We start from the raw sequence: 19,081 nt of genomic DNA, 5'->3' as shown, positions 1-19,081 counted from the left end.
TTATTTTCTGTAAAAGGGCAATAACAGTGTAAGATGAGCCATTGCCAGGCCCCTCTGTTTGTTATGGAACTGTGACCATCTCGTGACCTGAATAGTAGCTGGACCTAGTAACAGAGCTATCAGTGTGTTGATTCAGAAACATGGCCTACTATTGTTTTACCCACTGCTGTTTTGTTTGGGTTTTTGTAGTCATAGGTGTATGCTTTACTACTAGAGGTCGATGGATATATATCGGCCGGCAGATATATCAGGCCGATATATGGGTATTTTACAATAGCGACTATCAGACAATTGTGATAGAGACTTCCTGTAATTTTTTTGTTTTGTTTTGTTTTTTGGAAAGGGCTCAGTGCCTTAAAACTAGCCCACAACTTCCTAGGCCTCTGGGGAGCTGAGAAACATTGCGGTGAAAATTGGTGAGAGAGTTTCCTCTGAAGTACGTACTGAATGTGAATGCCCTGAATAAAGCAGCCCTATGCCACTAATAAAGCCCCACCTGCTGCTACAGCTCAACACTGACACATTTTACAGTTTTGAAGCATCAAACACAGGATTTTAGACAGAACATTCTTTTAAAATCTGCCAAAATTACTGCCGGTGCATCTCGGCATCGGCCTTTGAAAAAAACTATCGGTCAACCTCTACTTATTACCCTAATGAGGACTCACTGGACTTGTAGAGGTTGTTAAGGTCCACGTCTCGGGGCGGGAGAATCACCAAACACAAGAAAGATAAAAAAAAATACTACTACTACTACTAAACTACTTACTAAATGGGCTGTGCTGGAGTTGTAGGCATGTCAACATCACACACATTACGCTGAATACATTACAAGAGTCATTTGCTTTGGCTTTCCCACAGTGTCATGTGCTTTTAATCTTTCATAGCCTTGAACTCCATGTTTGCGCTCTCAAATGTGTGTAAACAAACAAAACTACTCTATTCATTTAGGTCCATAATGCGCTTCACACAGGCCCACCGATCTGTTGTGTTTTCAAGAGAACCCGCAAACTCGCCAACTGTAGGTTTACTGTAGATTAGAGAACATGACTGCACAGGGTAGGACAGCCTATTCAGTTGAGTTGTTGTGAGTGGCAGCATGCTGGTGACTTATCTCTCCACCCCTCAGAGGGAGGGAATAAGAAGTCAAATTAGGAAGGGGGAGTTAGAAAACTAAGCTGAGAGAGAAAACCAGCAGGATCAGCCCCAACTTCAGGAAACAACTACTACAAAGAAGAAAGTACAGTCTCACCCCCCATCTCTTTCACAGCTAAATACCAATCAGCTGTGCAACAAAACCTTTCAATGTTTTAAACAAATTAAGAAAAAGCTATAATAATAATCTTCTACCACACCAGCTTCTCATTCTCTTTGTTTGAGAGGTCTGAAACTACAACCCAAGTAAGTCAACTTTACTTTGTTTAATGCTTTTTTTTTTTTAATTTTATGTGACTGTGTTAATAAGTGTAGTATTACCTGAATGACGCTTTTGGCGGTTCAAAGGATGGGGCGGGTGGAAAAACCGGCTCACGGTAACACACGTGGCACGAGGACATCGACAAAAGTTCAGTGTCTACGGGGGAAATAGTTAATGTTGGATGAAGTGATCAATTCAAGTTGTTCACTTGTTTTAAACTGTTTACCTGTGCGTCCCCGAGGAGCGATCACACAAAGAGATGTGTGAAGATAACCTCAAATGAGCGCGGGCAGTTTTCGGAAATGACTACACGTCACTACACTTACACGCACATGCTAATCTCCCCATTGATGACAAACCGCTGTTTTGTTGTAATTTACACACACACAAACAACACACATCGTTTTAGAATTCAAAATATAAAGTTATTTTAAAAATAAAGAAGCTCTACTTTATCAACTGATTTTTAGCTATTCAAGAAGAGCGTCAACTGCTCACGTTTTGCGGTAAAGACTGGTTTACGTTCACTGCCCGTAGGAAAATTTATATAACAACTGGTTTAAATACCCTTGTAGTTTAACTAACAACTTTAAAGCAATGTGGGGATTCTAGGTTTTATAGCTTATCGCCATAAATGTCCACGACTATTTTAAGTACAACATGTGTCACGCGTCTACAATTAAAGGTGAGGAAAGATAGGGATGTTGCAGATATTTGGCAGGGCACGTGAACGCGGCCCCGGGCTGTATCTGGTAATCGGACCCGAGACTGAGGTCATTCCCGGGGAGAGACAGCTGCTTGCGGGCTGAGCTGAGAGCATCATGGGGCTGCGTTGTTGGACTCTTTGGGGAACAGAGGCTCCTACGGCGTGTCGTTTATTTTTACAAAAAGTTGTTAGAGTAAAGATTTTTCTCTGGGTCTCTTTATGGCCTGCTGAGGTTTATAAACATAGTGGTCAGGGGTACAGGGACAAGTGCGTGACTAGAAAAATTGAGACAGGGAAGTATCAATTTCATTGGTATAGGCTACTTATGTATTAAAGTTTATATATATGTATTAGTTTTTCTTACAATATCATATACATTAAGTATTATACACTGCTAAAAATAAATAAATAAAGGAAACACTTGAACAACACAATGTAACTCCGTGGTCCTTTTATTTTATATTTTGACCTGATCAAATCTATAGGAGGGGTGTCTGATCAACCTAAACAAACCAAGTAACAAATACATTGATTGCATACAGTTTTGGTTCTTGTGTTAGTGCGACTTACAAACAAAAGGGGGAAACATTTGATTTGGGCCTCTGGTTTAATTAAGTCTCTTTGGTCTGATTGCAATACTGATACAAATAATTTCGCCCGGAATATTTTCCTTGTAACTTGTCTTGTAGGGCCAAAAAAAGAGATATCAATGTGTGGTGTGGCAGTTATTTACAAAAATACCACTTCTTTATACATTTAAAATTTCAATAACATAGCATTATTACTTAAGTTATCATCAAGTCCTCGGCTGGCTATGGTAACATTGCATCATTTAGCTGCAGGAAGCTTTCAGGAAGCCATGCCTTTTTATGGATCCTCAGTCCAGACGGTTCAGACGCATCACCTGCTATTCTCTCACTCACACTTAACAGCTTTATGACAGGGGGCCCACAACCCCCTGCCAGCCATAAAAAGCACTAGCCCTTCATGTTGTTTATGTTTGCTTTTGCTGACTGTTCCCAATCACAACAACATTTTTTCTTAATGTTTCTTCCCAGGGCAAATATGAGGAAACACTGAGTTAATAGAAGTAGGCCGGTCCCTTGTAATTCCTGAAAATAAAACAGTGTCTTGTCATGTCCTGGTCCAGTCTGCTCATTCACATCTCATTTAACGATAGAAATATAGTATTTTCGGGAAATGTTTTGGAAAGACCAGTTCTTTGGAAACAATAACACCGCTGACATACATGTTTACAATATGGACTATTATGCCTTGATAGTGACCTCATATGCTCTTGGAATTGATATGTTTCTGTTTTTGTGAGCATGAAAGCCAATGCCTTCATATGGGTGTGTTGATGGTGGTTTTACCAAAACAGAACATATCCTTGTGACAGACTGGTACGTTGTTCATTGTGTTATTAAGGTGTTTTGTCTACACTTGGCAAGTAAATAAATGGGCTGTTCATTAAAATCCAAAACGTACACTCCAGCAAAGCTATGCCCAACAATTATTACAATTAGCCTGTCACTTTACTGTTAGGGTTAAAATATATTGGCCTAATTTGGAAAAAGCTACAATAAAACAGGTTTAGTTGTTCCCACTATATTTGCTGTGGGATGCAAAATTAAATGATTAACATCTGAAGCTGTTGTATGTGTCATTTAAATGCTGTAACTTTCAACAGTACAACCTTTGTCAACGTTTTAGTTCTATTAACATTATAATACTTTTATTGGCAAGGAACGAGAGTGAGTGAATGAGTCTTCTTAGTAGGGGGCCACCGCCTGTCTGAGAGGGTCCCAAGTGGATTTTGCGAATGAGGTCTCAGTTACAGACAAATCCCTCTTTTCAAGTCCAGTTTCAGCTCAAAGGCTGCTCACTGAAGTATATACAATTGCATTAGACACATGCCTCATGAGCACCTATACACTGGCACGAGCACACGCTGAGGAAATCAGTCCTAATAGGTCTCCTCTGTTTTACCACCGGGACACACTTGTTAAAATAACTATTGGAGCTCTCTTCAGTTGGAGGCATCAACTTTAAACTCCTGTTGACTGTGTTTTGTCAGGGTCACACTGGTAAAGGGCATAGTGCCCTGTGCTCATCATTTCGAGTGATTGTAATCTACCCATTCGAACTACCCAATCAATTCAGTTTAATATAAATGTTAGTCTTTTTTTTTTGTATTTATTGTTTTGTTGAAAACATTTACAGTTGTGCTCAAAAGTTTACATACTGTGGCAGAATGCTTGACCATTTTTTGAAAGTTTTCACTCATAGTTAGTGGTTGTTTGAAGCCATTTGTGGTGAAAAATAGAGTTTGCTCTTTTTAAATCATAATGGAAAAAAAAGTACCAAAGTGATCAAAAGTTTACATACCCCGTTCTGTGTATTGCCCCCTTTAGCATCAATGACAGTTTGGAGTCTTTTGTGGAAACTGTGGAGAAGGTTCTGTATATAATCTAATGGTAAAGCGGCCCATTCTTCTTGATCATAAGGGTCATTTTTGGTACTTTCTTTTTTCATTATGATTTAAAGAGCAAACTCAGTTTTTTCACATAACCACTCTTTATGAGTGGGAAAAAAAAATGTATTATCCTTCATATTATTTGGAAAATAGTCCCCCAAAAAATAAAAAATGGTATGTAAGCTTTTGAGCACAACTATATTTCTCCATGCACCCTTCAAAGGAAAACAAGGTACAGGCCCTAGGCATCACTCGATGTAATAAATGAGAAAAATGTCAGAGAACACATATTTTCCCCCGGGCTTTAAACTTTCCTAATTTGTTCTCACAGAGCAGCCATGGCCCCCTCTCTGGTCCAGGCTTACAAGAGGCGCTGGTGGATGGCAGTGACAGCGGTGCTGGAGAACCTGCTGTGCTCAGCTGTTCTTCTGGGTTGGGGCTCCCTGCTCATTATGTTAAAAAGGGAAGGTTTCTACTCTCACCTTTGCACAGGCAAGTGTTGTCAGACAGTATTTTGCTTTATGCCATGTTCTTAAGTATCACATCGGATCCTTGTGTTTGTGCAGAAAATGATTCACTGGTTGTGCACTTGGGTAATTCCTCCACTGGAGATGCAGAAGAGTGGCTCACCTGTGTGGACCAGGAGGAGATGCTTAACTTGGGCTTCACAATTGGCTCATTCCTATTGAGCGCCACCACCCTTCCCCTTGGCATTCTCATGGATAGGTTTGGGCCTCGCCCCATTCGTCTCATGGGCAGGTAAAGCTGTCTTCGTCAGGATTTTCTTCACTCATACTTTTCAGAGAATTTGAAATAATAGATTTACAAATAGTGACTAAAACATGTCCACAATAGTAAATGTTACCAGATTACATTCCTGAGGGGGGTGTAACTCTCGCTCTTGAAGGAGTAGTCATTTGATTATCTTGAAGGTGTGGTGTGGCAAAGCCCAAATACCATAGTAAGCGTAATAGTAAATTTCTAGGACTGTGTTCCAACGATGCTGGTAAGTTTGAATGAAACACAATTTAAAGGGGACAATTACAAATCTACTTGTTTAAGCTTTTGTAGCATTTTAAAGGGTTGATTTAAAACCCCTCTAGAGTAGTACAGTATTTCACTTCGTTCAGGCAGCTTTAAAGTGATCCTGCTGACTTTGGTTGTTTCTTCTTCTGCTGCCTAAGCGCTCTGATCCTGCCTTTTCTATTTATATTATAATTATTTTGAAAAATAAAAGCGTCTTTTAAATAATCTTGTTTCTTTTTTCCAGTTCTCTTTTTGGTCTGTCCTGTGGTATGATGGCTGTATCTGCCAATGACCCCAATAGTAAGAAAGAAAAAGCCTGAGATTTCCTCGAGCTGTAATACTGGTAATAATGTTTAAAAAGGATTTTCTTTTGTTTGTTTACAGAGCTGTCAGCACTTATCTTTTTAGCTCTCTCTCTGAACGGCTTTGGAGGCATCTGTCTGACCTTCACTTCTATCACGGTGAGAAATTCAAGCTACAAATGTCAATTGCAGGGACTTGTCATTCAGTGAACTCTTGACTTGTTATTGGTAGAGCGTGACATACCCCAACATGTAGAGAGTGCAATCTATAGGATTACATAATGCATTCCAAGAATCAGTCATTGGAAAAATAACTGGAGGCTTTTGGGAGCAGAAAAACTGTAGTCCTCAGCTGAGGTTTGTTTTTGTGTCAGTCAGGCATGTGCTGCTGTGTGTGATGCGTCAGCTGCTGCCCACATTATCAGCTGAGTTTTAAAGTCTCCTCGCTGTCCTGCCAAGTATTTGGATTGTCCTTTTAGTTGGTACAGCGTGAGCCTGTTTCCATATACACACAGATGGAAAGTCCTATTTCAGTTTCCACCAATGAAATTTGGTGGTTGGGCACACACCCTCGAGAAGGTCCCGCCCACTGTTCTCTGACTAAAATATTTATGGTCACCAATCTCTGTGTTTACCATACTACCCCTCTATTGTTCTGTTTTCATCACTTAGTGAAAACTCTGAACAGAATCCAGCTTAGTTGAACATTTCTCCCTCTCTCATAAATGCTACAGTCATAGAAATCATAATTTGAATAACCTTTCAAAACATTTGTATGATGTACTCTGTAAAAATGAAAATGCAATTTGTCATTCAACGTTTAACTGAACTGCATAAGCAAGCACTACTAAATGCTTTTTCTGCTTATACATGAGAATTATGCAGTACCTTTTCAGGTGGGACAATTACCTAAAAAACTTGAACATTGGCAGCTCAAACCTTGCTGCCACCACGAGTCACAGTATGTGACAGGAAAGGCAATTGTTCATTGTGGCATGTCTGTAAAAAAAAAAGAAAAAGAGATGTTGAAAGATCAGTCAAAAAAAAAAAAAAAATTGTAGCATTTAAGGACAGCTGAGCCACCGTTGTAATGTATAATGTAAAAGGGAATCAGAGCCGATCATTAGTGTAGAGACGGGTTTAGTGTTTCTGTTGTGAGTTTATCGAGTGAGTACAGCGGAGCGTCACATGCAAACTGATTCACATAAACAATATTTAAGTTGAAACTTACTGTATTATTACAGTTTTACCTTCAACATGTACAATGATGTTGTGGATGGTTCACCCTTTTTTATGTTACATTTTACTCCATATTTCAACAGAAAGAGATTAGAGCACACTCATTTATGTCTTCATGTCCAGTTGACATATTATATTTCATACTTTACTTTCTGCTTATTTTACATTACAGAAATATCTGGTAAAGGTTTCCCCAGATTTTTGAACCAAGGTTATTGAGTTTCTTATGGCAAATCCGGCCCATAGTTATTAGTGTTAATTAAAGGCTTACATTAGTCAAGTGACTGAGCACAGCAGGAGTGAAATCTGGACTGATTCAAAGCGACCAAACGTTATTATTCTCTCTTGTCTTTACCAGCTCTCACCTGACCCGAGTGTGACTCCACACAGTCATATGTTACAGTCCTCATCTCTATGCTAGCATTGGCATAACATGTGTTGAACACATATCTATGTGTGAAATATGTCTTTTATGAGCATAGCTGGAAACACAGTGATGGGAATGGCACCTGCTGCTGGCACACGCACATTCCCTCCAAACACAGGCTGTAACTCCATCGGAACGCAAACATCAGGTGACATAGCGCTGTCTTTAGCACCAGATAGAGGAGAGCGTCTGTGCATGGCAATATAAGAGTCCTCTCGTGAAATAAATGAATCTTTTTTTTTTGGCTCCACATTTTGGAGTGAGTCTTTTTCAAAACACATCCTCAGGAATGACCTATTTTTCGTGTTAAACAATTATTAGAACTCTATTGTTTCAGTACGAAGTGACCTTGGGTTCTCTCTCAATCCAAAATACCTGTCAGCCACAAACTGTCACCACGCAAAATCAAAACAACCAGAGCACTTGCGTGTCAATATGTAAAGCGTTTCTGAGCATCTGGAAAAGCACTATACAATCTAATGCATTATTATCATTATTATTTGTTCTGTATTTTTCTGAAGTCATTGCATAAACAGTGTTGCAGCCATCATAGACATGGACAACAAAGGTTTATTTATCATTTTCTTTTTTTTTTCTTTTTCATGATTCTTCCATAATCATATACAGATTTTCAATGAATGAAATGAGTGAAATTAAGGTTAACCTTGCCTTTTTGATCTAGAGATTAGTTGCCATTAGGGTTCGCTAAACATACTGCACTAGAATCCCACACATGTGATTTAATATTGACCCATTTAGGACCCTTATTAAATCTCTATGTTTGGTGACTGCACAATTGGTAATTGTGTTATTTCTAAGCTTCTTACTACTGTAAATACGTTGACCTAATATATGATGTGTTAGTGCCTGGTGCAATGCTCATGCTCCCAGTGATGTATGCAACCCCCAGACCAGGCGTTTTTAATCTGAGAATTTGTTGACAGAAATAATAACCATGATTATGTTAAAGTTGAGCTTAGTTTGAGGTGAACTGGGAGGTTGCGGTCAAAACTGGATCACGACTTTGTTCCTTGTGTCCTCATGACACGGAAACTAATATTTGTTTAATGAGCCGACACATGGGTTAATGAGTACAGACTCTGTGGGAAGGAACAGCTCAGGTTTGACAGTCTGACCTCTTGTGATGGCGACTGGCCTCCCTCTGTCGAACAAAGACATTACTGCGGCCAATCAGCCATTGTTACTATTTTAACTTTCTTTCTTTTTACAGCTTCCTAACATGTTTGGGCCGCTCAGCTCCACAATCATGTCTCTGATGATTGGCTCTTATGCGTCCTCAGCTGTAACCTTCCCTGGCGTAAAGGTAGTGTACAGAAATATTGAACAAATACTATAGAAACCATACCAGTACTGCAAAAGTAGAATCAATAAATTAAAACCTTTTTTTGCTTTCTTTCAGTTGATATACGATGCAGATGTGTCCTTCCAGGTGATCATGTGGGTGTGGTTAGGACTTGCTGGTTTTGTCTTTTTCAATTGTTTCTTTAATTGGCCCACTGGATTCCCCTCACCAGATGAAGTGGACTACAGGTGAGTGTTTTTCTCTGTCTCTCAACGCGTCTTTGTTTTTTAATAAAATTATCTGAACCTGTGTAATTGACAGCAAGATACTGGAAACAAAAGAGCTTCCACAAATGGACAAGAAGGCGGATGAAGAGAAACTACAGGAGAAAAATGGAGATGCGCACAATCATTCTACAGAGAAATTGGCCACAAAATCTGAATCTTCAACAAGTATGTTCCAGAAAAAGCAACAGGAAAATAGATTGTGATCACTGTTCTTATAAACTAACATCTTGTGTCAGAAAACGTGCCCTTTCGTCGATCGGTCTTCTCCCCCATTTTCCTCTGGAGTCTTGTTACCATGGGGATGTCCCAGCTGCGCATCATCTTTTTCATGGGTGCAATGAACAAGATGCTTGAGTTTATGGTCACTCATGGAGAGGAACACCGTGAGTGTTAAAAATGCACTCAGCCACATATTGGCCACTTTGCTTTACATTGTTTTTGTTTAACTTGGTCATTTGTATTTGCAGCATCAGAAGATCTGGTAACTGAGACAGTAGAAAAAGGTGAGTCCCATAGATGTTTGCCATGTCTTTTATTACACATTTGGTGACCATTTCCTCATAAGCCATATACAACCCTCTATTAATTCATATTACCATGGTAAATATTATTATTATGATTATTTTATGATTATATTATTATTATGCTGTTACCATAGAGATCCGCCATGTTTGTGGGTGTTAGCTCACATTTTCACTAGACTAACATTAGCTAAAAACAAGAAAAAAGCCGTGGAACAACTCTGTTTGCTGCAAAGTCACTACTGGTAAATCCATCACTCACCAGTGTCTGAGTGTTTTGATGTGAACAGTGACTCCAGTATTTTACCTTTTAAAATCTCCATTAGTTTATTATTGCTGCTAATCCCATGATGTTTAGCGATATGACTATGACTACGACAGACTATGATGTAATTGAATAGTCTAAAAACGTATGTCACTATGAATGTGTAAACTCAAACGTTTTCATCTGGATTGTTGTCAGACATTGAAAACCTTTGCTATTCTTTATTAATATGTTTCCAAAAACATTGTAACTCTTTGTTCATCATATTGTATGCAATGTAGCATCAGTGTATATTTTATAAAAATGGGATGATGTTTGTATCAAACTGCTGCAAAATAAAGGAAATAATTAAAGAGGTCTGAAAACTAACCAGCATTTCACAAGGATTATGGGTATCTATTTTTATTCTTTTAGCACAACAAATTGTCTTTTTACCAATACATTTGATTTAGTGTGTCTAAATAATCTGCTACACCCTTGAGGTACTTGGGTATCGCTTTATATTAAGGGGTGCTCTTTAAGTCATAATAGGCATTAGTTTAGGGTTACGGGTTATGGTTAGGATTAGCATGATAGTTGATAATAGTAGTTAATAATAAGCAGCTTATTAATAACACAAAAGCTTATTAATACTTACCTAGTACTTGGAGTACATTTGAAAAGTTCACAGGGGACGGGTGCAAAAAGGGTTGGGAATCATTGATCAACAATGCATGAATTTTCAGATTGTGCTTGTATAATCTGATAATGATATTGTCTTTCAGTGAGTTTCTACTCCTCCATTTTTGGCACGCTGCAGTTGCTTTGCCTTCTTACCTGCCCTTTAATTGGTTACATTATGGACTGGAAGATGAAAGAGTGTGTTGAGGAAAAGGGGGCTTTTGAAAACAGGTATAGACTACAGAATTCCATTGATCAATAAAAGAATGGATTTTTTCCCCCAATGTTATTTACATATTATCTTCAGTCAAAACAGCGGACCTAAGAGAGACCGTAAGATCCAGAAAGTGACCAATGCCATGAGAGCGTTTATCATCACAAACATGCTCCTAATTGCTTTTGGATTCTGCTGTCTTATTGACAATCTACCTCTTCAAGTAATGTACACAACACAGCAGACTTCAGGAAGAAACCCTCACCCACACTCTCTGATCATTGGTCTATTGTCGTTTAGATCCTGACTTTTATTCTTCACACCATGGTTCGAGGATTTATTCACTCGTGCTGTGGAGGGCTGTACGCTGCTGTGTAAGTGAAACACCATGTAGCAACACATCATTCTGCCATACAAAAAGAAAGATATTACTGAAAATATTGACTCTAATGTTATGAAAGCAGTCTCAAAATGCCAAACAGGGGTTTCCTTACTCTGTGGTTTAGGTGGTCTGAAAAAGTTTGGAGAACATGTGGACTAACATTATTTTAGAAAAATACGTGAGTAGATTTGATATTTAGATGATTGTGATTTTGTTACAACCTACAGATACCCATCCAACCATTTCGGGACCCTGACTGGTCTACAGTCCATGATTAGTGCAGTGATTGCTCTGCTGCAGCAGCCACTCTTTATTGCGATGGTTGGTCCATTGGAAGGCAATCCATACTGGGTATGTACTGAGTGCTCTACCTTTCTAAGCAACCAGCCACGTTCTCTTGGGACAGTAGATGAACTACAACTATACTGCAGTTATTTGGTGTTAAATTTGACTGTGTTATCGATTAAGCCACCAATTTGAATTTGAATTACAGTGGGAGGGAAAAGTATTTGGCCAAAATCCAATATAAAGTCTATAGGGAACTGACCAAATACTTCTTTCCCCACTGTATGTTCAGTAAAGTTAATATTTGTATATGTTTGCAGATTAATCTTGGCCTGTTGATCTTCTCTCTGGCTGGGTTCCTGTTGCCGGGATATTTGTTTTACCATAGACGACATCTTTTGAAAGAGAAAGAAGCCAGAGACAAACGATTGGGCCAAGAGTTGGAGGCTCTCAATCACACAGTGGCCAATGGTCACAAACCCCACACCAACGGCTTTGCTGCTGTGGATGCTTAATGCCTTCGACCAAAGCCCAGAGCTGATCAAAATGTAGGATTTCCTTATATGTGCCTGTAATATTCCTCCAGCCGTCAGTCATGTTAAAGTCCAACTGCTTTTGCTAACCATGCTTGGTTTCTCCTATTAATTCATAAAAACTAACATTGCTCTTTTTTGTGTATCTGCTGCAGTGCAGGAAGTTCAGCTGCACCGTTGTAACTTGTGAGCATGTGTTTATTTATTTTTATATTTGAGTCAAGGAGCCAAATTATGAAGCCATAAATTTCACCTGGTGTGACCTTTCCGTTAAACTGTGGACCTCACGGTACTTGAACATGTAGTTTATTTTATCAAATACCAAATGAAAACCAAAGAACTATCAATATATTTAATTGTGTTTCAGTAATGTTTCTCGGTGCAAACTGTTTTTCAGTTATGTGTGTCACTGAATATGCACCATAACTCTGCAAACCAAGAGCATCTATGAAGATAAATAGGTTTTATAGCAAGTTATGTTTGGGGCACACATTGACAGGTTGTGCAGACACATCTACCTCCTATAATATATTCTTGTGATGTTTCTTTACCAACAAGTCTCAGTCTCGGTATTCATGGCTTAAATATACACTAATCATCATCCTATAATTATGTTTTTTTTAACTAACATGCTTTAGTTATTTCATCAGGAGAAATATGAGGAAACATGGACTTGTCTTGACTGATTTAAAATCTTTGTAGTACAGGTTCACACTTTGTTCTCCATTATGGACAGAAGTGTTCCAAGTGTGTATTTAAGAATGTATATTTTTTTAGCATTAAAAGGGAGGCATTTGTTTTGGAACAGCAAATGTAACTTTGTAGTTTAACAAAACTTTTTGATTTCAGCGTGTGCTCCATGTGCTTTTTGTAAATAACCGTGTTAATGCTTTTATATACCTAGTACCTACATGGTAGGATTTTTTTTATTATTATCCTTGAATCATTTTAGCAATGTGTGTATTTTAGAATTTCACATGAAGTTAAGCTTTTGGTGGGTTCACACTACGCTACTGCTTTATCACCACTGTGCCTAAGAACTTAACAATTTTAAGTACAATAGCATTACATGATAATCAGACTATGCAATCGTCTAAGTTTCCCAAATATATTTTCTGCATTAAAATTAATGTGCTCTGAAAATGTTTTTTGTCTTGTTTCTTAAAAGATATAGACTTTTAAATATTCATTAAAAAAAGAAAAAAATAACGATATAAATTTTATTTTTTAATGTCAGTCAAAATTATAACAACAAAATACAAGATGACATGTATAGGACAGGTACATGGGACCTGCTCACTCACACCATGCTCATCAGTGGCACTGTATACTGTACTGCTGAATATCACCCTCCATATTAAGCCACATTAACATCAGTCACACGCACACTTCATCCACCCTCTTGGACATGGCTTTAGAACAATGCATCGCTTGTATTTATAATACATTATCTATAAAACATACATACTTTCTCTTATAAAATACACACTCACACAACTCTTCATACATGTCTTTTTTATGTCTATCTGAGACTGCTGCTGTTCGGCTGTGAGCCTGTGAGGCCGGGGTGGTCAGGGCTGTGGCGATTCTGAAAACAGATATACAAAATACTTCAAAGAAATTTGGGGAAAAACCTAACCGCTGAAATATAAAACACAGTAACTTACACTGAGCATTTTTTTTTTAAAATCCAATTATTGAACTTACCTTTTTCTTTTTCTTATCTTTCTTCTTTTTCTTGCGGTCAGGATCATCATCTCTTTTCTTTTTCTTCTTTTTGGGATCAGAGTCTGATGGAGTTTCTATAATGTCATAAAGTAAGCCATTACACATATGTGTGGCACCAACCAAACGTTTGCAAAAGTCATACCTTGTGGTAATGGGTCCTGTAGTCTGTGATGTTTGTGCTTGTGCTTACTCTTCTTTTTTGGTGGCTGTATGTGCATGAGGCGGTATTGTTCTGGAAGCTGCAAAAAAACAAAACAACAACAGTATCCACATGAAAACACTTGCTTTCAGGGTCATGAGGAGTTTTGGTTGTCTGGATCAGTACCGGTCCTGTGTGCAGCCTAAAGCCTGTGAGCAGAGCACCAGTCAAGGGGCTGAAGGAGTTTCCACACACTGGAGGTTTGTCAATCAGAGATCTCAAAGAGCTGCCGTCTTGTGTGCCAGGACAATCAATCATTCCTACAGGACAACACAGAGGTTATGGATATTGCATAGCAGGTACAAATCATTAAATTCAAAATAAATGATTATCAAAAACATGACAAAGTAGTAGGTGTAGTAGTAACAGTTGAACCGCAATAAAATGTCATAACTTCACATTTACCATTAACAGCTTAAAATTCAACCAATTCCACACGCAGACCAAATACACTTATGTTTTGAAAAACAGTGGCAGCCTCTAGTGGTAGTTACTTTGCAGTGTAACTCACTGTCATAAATGCATGCGCTCTAATTTGAGATTGACAGTGCTTTCAAAGGAAATTTTCAGTAAAATGTAATAGACGGATATAATCGTTGCCCTATGGCTAAGATGCTCGTGCATTTTTAAAAGAAAGCTTAAACCTATAGTATATTTAATATATTTCCCAAGATGCAGAAAATGTAGCCTGTATATATTGTACGCATGAGTGTAGATTTTATTATTATTTATTCATTTCTAAATAAAACAACTATTTGAAACTTTTTCGATTTCCAAAGAGTGACATAGATAAACTGAGTGGACGAACACTTCCTGAACCCACTTATTTGACTAATCATCGTTTTCTTAACCATCACCAATCAGCAAAAGCTATAAAAAATTCCTCAGGGGAAACCCTAAAATAATAATTATGAGAACATGCACATATAAGCAAAGCCAATGAAGTGAAAGCAATAGCCACACTGCAGGCAACACATACAAATCTCAAATCTCACCTGGCAACTCTGGAAGGAAGTTGCTGAGCTTCTCTTTCACCTTTTTTCCACAGAATTTGTTGTACGCGTGCTCCAGATTGTAGTGCGTAATGAGGTTAGAGTTTCCCGTCAACTCGTTTCCAACTAAACACAAACAAATAATTGTCTCATGAAACTTTAGTAGTCACTTTATGTTGAAAACACACAAGAACATAAAATATAAGTAAAGCAAACGTAATTCCTCGTTCAAACAAACCTTTTAAATGAAAAGCACAACTACCGAGCTATTATGTGTGTTTAAGAATGAGAAAACCGTACGAGTACATGAGAACACATACACACTTGTAAGTTATTGATCAGACAGCTGTAGCATCCAATGCTAATGCTAGCTAGCATTTGTTTACAAACTGCTTGGCAGGTTAGGGTCGCTGCATTATCTGTTTCCAAACATTAATATATATAATACTAACATAAACGACTTTTCAGAGGTAAAGTGTCAAACATTACCGGGCAGATCTCGAAGTAAGTAGAAAGGCTCGTTCGAGGCTCCGGGCTTTCGTGAAACAGGCCCCTCATCCCCGAGCTGTGGTGGAATCTGCCCCGGCATAGACCCTTGGCTTTGCGGCAGAGGCGGTGGAGGTTTCCCTGGTCCAAATCCCAAAGCTGCGGAGCCCGGTGGTCCCTGAGCTTCAAATAGAGTTGAAAACATCTCTGTCATATTTACCTATAAATAACAATTTAACAAAAACGCACTCGCCACTTTGGATAATCCACAATTAAAGACGCTGTAACTGGTTCACTGTGGCCTCTTTGTGGCACTATTTTCCTTTACCGTAGTGCTGCGTGTAAAGACGCAAGCTACCAAAATGATGGTCGTAATACACTGTTGGGGTTTTCCACGGTCTACAGTCGTGATGTGCTTGAATGGAAGATGGCATCAACAGAATCCGATCATGGTATAGGCAATGCATAATTTATTTGATTTATATGAAAAATTCAAAACAGAGTGAAATTTATTTCCAAAAAAGTACATGACAATTAAATATAATCAAGGGCATCAGAGGGGCAGCAGAGGGTGGATGCCAGCTTTTCAAATTCTGTCACAGATGCCTATGGATAAGAAACATTAATGCGTGTTATATTAGAGCTCAGAAATAATTGTTATGTTCCAAGTACTAAAAAAACTTCAGTGCAGATGAACTGACAGAAAAAAAACGTTGCTAATGAAACTGAACTGACTTACCTTCCAGTCTCCCACTGCTGCTGAAATATGATGTTCAGTTTGAGATATGCGCTCTCTGCCTGCCATGACCTTCTGTGCCAGAGTAGCATTCTCAGCTTGGATTTTTTTAAGCTCCAGTCGCATGTAGGTGTCTTGTTTTTGATAATAAGGCATCAGAAAGCTGCAAAGATCCTGTTCAGGTATCCCAGAGGGCCGCCTAGGAAAAAACAAAAGTGTAAATCTAAAGAAAGTACTTTAACATAGTGGGAAATTAAAATATGACGCAAAAATAATAATTTACCACGCAGAATCGGTTTCTTTCTTGGCAGCATTCTGCAGTTTATCAAGTTCATTGAGCTTGGTCTCCAAACGTCCCTCTTCAGTCAATCTGCTAATATCGTCCTTTAAAATACATTCAAAAACAATTTATCAATAACAACATGTGTCAAGATGGGTGACATTCAAGTCAAATGCTCAGACAAACTAAAAGCCCTTCCATAATAAGTTCTGAGGGCAAAACTCCGAGGCACTCCAATGGTAAGGGTAAAAGTCTTTTAGTGTTTCTGCGCAGTCCTTTTTTATGAACTCTTTGTGTAAGGGCTTTTAGTTTGTCTGAGCATCCTGTCCTTGATGGTGACCTTGAGTGTTAGAAACCAACAAATAAAATGTATAATTAATTATAATTTTACATCTTCTCATTGTACCACACATACCTGAACTGCTCTTCTTAACTCTTCAATAAACTGTTTATAAATGTTTTCCATTCGCTGTGGGTTTTTCTCGTATAGTGGCCGGAAAGTGCTGGTGAATTTGTTGAAACTGGAAAAGGAAACACAGTCACAAATTTACAACAACATACTTTTTTAAACTACAGGAGGTAGGGGGGGGGGGGGGGGGTTAAAAAGTAGCCAGTTGACCCGACCCGGGCCTGCAGGCATACAGCCCGACCCGACCCAAGGCCAACCGATTAACTTGATTTGTAGGCCCTCATTTAAAGTATTAAGGTCCAGTCAAAGCGCACTCTGCACAATGCATTCATCATGCATGGGTAAAACAAGAAGTTTTAGACAAGAGGTTTTACCCTTGGTATGTTTTTAATGATGTCAAAACGTATAAATCCATGGTCAAGTATTCATCTACATTTAAAATCAGTTTTTGTACTGCAACATCAACCTGCCCAGGGATTACTGGTGGAAATTAGCATTTTTGCTATAACCTGGAACGATGCATCTTTCCTTTTGGTCAATGTTAAATTGTGCACTGTCCCTGTCTCAATAAAAAAACCATACCATAACAGGTGTGCGCGGTGCAGGGAAGGTTACGTGCAGCAGCAGCACAGCCTGTCAGTGTCCCTCCTCTTTGCAGTCTCTCTTCTCCTCCATCACACAGCATTTACAATACTTTAACTAACAGGAACCAAACTGCTTATTTAACTACTGTGAGTTAAACACTGTCCTGAGAGAAAGAGCTTACAGTGATGGTCTCAGTGTAGCTCTGGTATCAGAGCGCTGGCCTCACTGCTTCAGAAACGTGACCAACACACTCGGCACGTGCGCTTCCCCCTGCAGTACCCCTCCCCATGCCGCAAGAAAAAGGCTGAACAAAAGGGACAACTCCTCTATTTTATAAGTATAATCACATTTATTTTTATTACAGATGATATTAATATTAATAATGATCATTATAAAAATTACAAATCTTGAAGTCCGAGCCAGTGTTAATTTTGTCGACTAAAATATTTAGTCTTAATTTTAGTCAAAGTGATATTTTTGACGACTAAAATTGGACTAAAACTAAATTAAAAGTTTTTCGTGAGACTAAAACTATGACTAAAATGTCCAGATATTTTAGTCGACTAAAATGAGACTAAATAAAAATGAAAAGGAGAGACTAAAATCATCCAAACTTCTATTGACCGTCTGAAAGAGCCTCAGATCATGTAAAGTCACTGCCAAATGATCAGCTCTGAGCTTTGTTCATGTGGAGCAGCTCCATGAAGCAGAGGAACAAGATTAAATATTATTACAATGAATATTATCAATGCAAAGTCGACTAAATTCGTCTTAAATTTAGTCGACTAAATTTACTTGCAATTTTAGTCGACTAAAACTAGACTAAAATCGAAATATATTTTCGTCAAAAGACTAAGACTAAAACCAAATTAAAATATGTTGTCAAAATTAACACTGGTCCGAGCCCGACCTAAACCCTACTGCAGGGGTCACCAACCTTGTTTCAGCTGAGGGTTACTTTAAGAGCATTAAGTTGTTGGAGGGCTACCAGTTAAAAACAAATCCTAAAGACTTAAACGTACACTGTTCACTTATAGGATATTGACCCCATATCATATTAAAATAGCTTTATTTTAAACTCATACTGAGTCACAAGAACCGAAATAACTGTAATTTTAAGCGCAGTCCTTATCTATGGCCTGTAACAAACTAAAGTACACACATTTCCCGGTTTAAGAATGTTTCACGTTACCTGACATTACCGACAAAACTCTCCAAACTTTTTTGCATCACTTTCTCGAAGAGTTTGATTCTACTAAATCCAGCCACTGCGTTGTCCTCCGTCGTAGTCGTTCCGCTTGTAGATTTAGACTTTTCAGTGGACGTTTTCGCAGCTTCACTTGTTTCCTGCTCCACGTCGGCTTTATTCTCGGCGTCTTGGCTCATTACAACTTCATCTTGTTGCTCCATTTTCACACGTTTGCCTCTGCGTTGCTACGCGCATAAACAGTTATTTCACGCCGTGTTGTTTATGTTTTGCTTTGCCGCCAGAATTACGGGGAGCCGTTTGGCCCATAGACTGTAGAAAATGGCCCAATAAACCAACGCCGGCTTTTGTCGCGCATGCGCAGTGCACCTACTCGTCTCGTCCTCTTAAATGGCCAGTCCCCCCTCACTTCAGCT

General features: G+C 38.6%; 3 protein-coding genes across 5 annotated transcripts; 1 reads left to right on the top strand and 2 right to left on the bottom strand.

The window, feature by feature from the left end:
* The first annotated feature begins 1,229 nt into the window (after nucleotides 1-1,229).
* Nucleotides 1,230-12,829, top strand: slc43a1a (solute carrier family 43 member 1a). The gene is made up of 15 exons (XM_079556614.1): nucleotides 1,230-1,401; nucleotides 4,931-5,091; nucleotides 5,166-5,358; nucleotides 5,870-5,925; nucleotides 6,010-6,086; nucleotides 8,825-8,917; nucleotides 9,014-9,144; nucleotides 9,218-9,348; nucleotides 9,420-9,566; nucleotides 9,651-9,686; nucleotides 10,734-10,860; nucleotides 10,937-11,066; nucleotides 11,144-11,217; nucleotides 11,453-11,576; nucleotides 11,831-12,829. Exons 2-15 carry the CDS (start codon nucleotides 4,938-4,940, stop codon nucleotides 12,023-12,025), a joined length of 1,668 nt encoding a protein of 555 aa, XP_079412740.1. The 5' UTR covers nucleotides 1,230-1,401; nucleotides 4,931-4,937; the 3' UTR covers nucleotides 12,026-12,829.
* A 428-nt stretch (nucleotides 12,830-13,257) lies between these two features.
* Nucleotides 13,258-15,813, bottom strand: med19a (mediator complex subunit 19a). 3 transcript variants are annotated; one of them, XM_079556414.1, is made up of 7 exons: nucleotides 15,698-15,813; nucleotides 15,452-15,631; nucleotides 14,966-15,088; nucleotides 14,097-14,230; nucleotides 13,914-14,010; nucleotides 13,751-13,845; nucleotides 13,258-13,631 (listed from the first exon to the last, which is right to left on the bottom strand). In XM_079556414.1, exons 2-7 carry the CDS (start codon nucleotides 15,549-15,551, stop codon nucleotides 13,566-13,568), a joined length of 615 nt encoding a protein of 204 aa, XP_079412540.1. In that variant the 5' UTR covers nucleotides 15,552-15,631; nucleotides 15,698-15,813; the 3' UTR covers nucleotides 13,258-13,565. The 3 variants fall into 3 exon arrangements, with proteins under 3 accessions (XP_079412540.1, XP_079412541.1, XP_079412539.1); XM_079556415.1 differs by having other exon boundaries at nucleotides 15,452-15,626; nucleotides 15,698-15,808; XM_079556413.1 differs by having other exon boundaries at nucleotides 15,452-15,779.
* A 118-nt stretch (nucleotides 15,814-15,931) lies between these two features.
* On the bottom strand, nucleotides 15,932-18,952 carry pmf1 (polyamine modulated factor 1). Its single transcript, XM_079556416.1, has 5 exons — nucleotides 18,651-18,952; nucleotides 16,880-16,985; nucleotides 16,468-16,568; nucleotides 16,188-16,383; nucleotides 15,932-16,054 (listed from the first exon to the last, which is right to left on the bottom strand). Exons 1-5 carry the CDS (start codon nucleotides 18,866-18,868, stop codon nucleotides 15,983-15,985), a joined length of 693 nt encoding a protein of 230 aa, XP_079412542.1. The 5' UTR covers nucleotides 18,869-18,952; the 3' UTR covers nucleotides 15,932-15,982.
* Between the last annotated feature and the right edge of the window lie 129 nt (nucleotides 18,953-19,081).

This window comes from Gobius niger, assembly GCF_951799975.1.
Source record: "Gobius niger genome assembly, chromosome: 5".
Taxonomy (NCBI): Eukaryota; Metazoa; Chordata; class Actinopteri; order Gobiiformes; family Gobiidae; genus Gobius; species Gobius niger.
The sequence above is the reverse complement of the archived record's forward strand: the minus strand, read 5'-3'. Positions and strand labels throughout refer to the sequence as shown.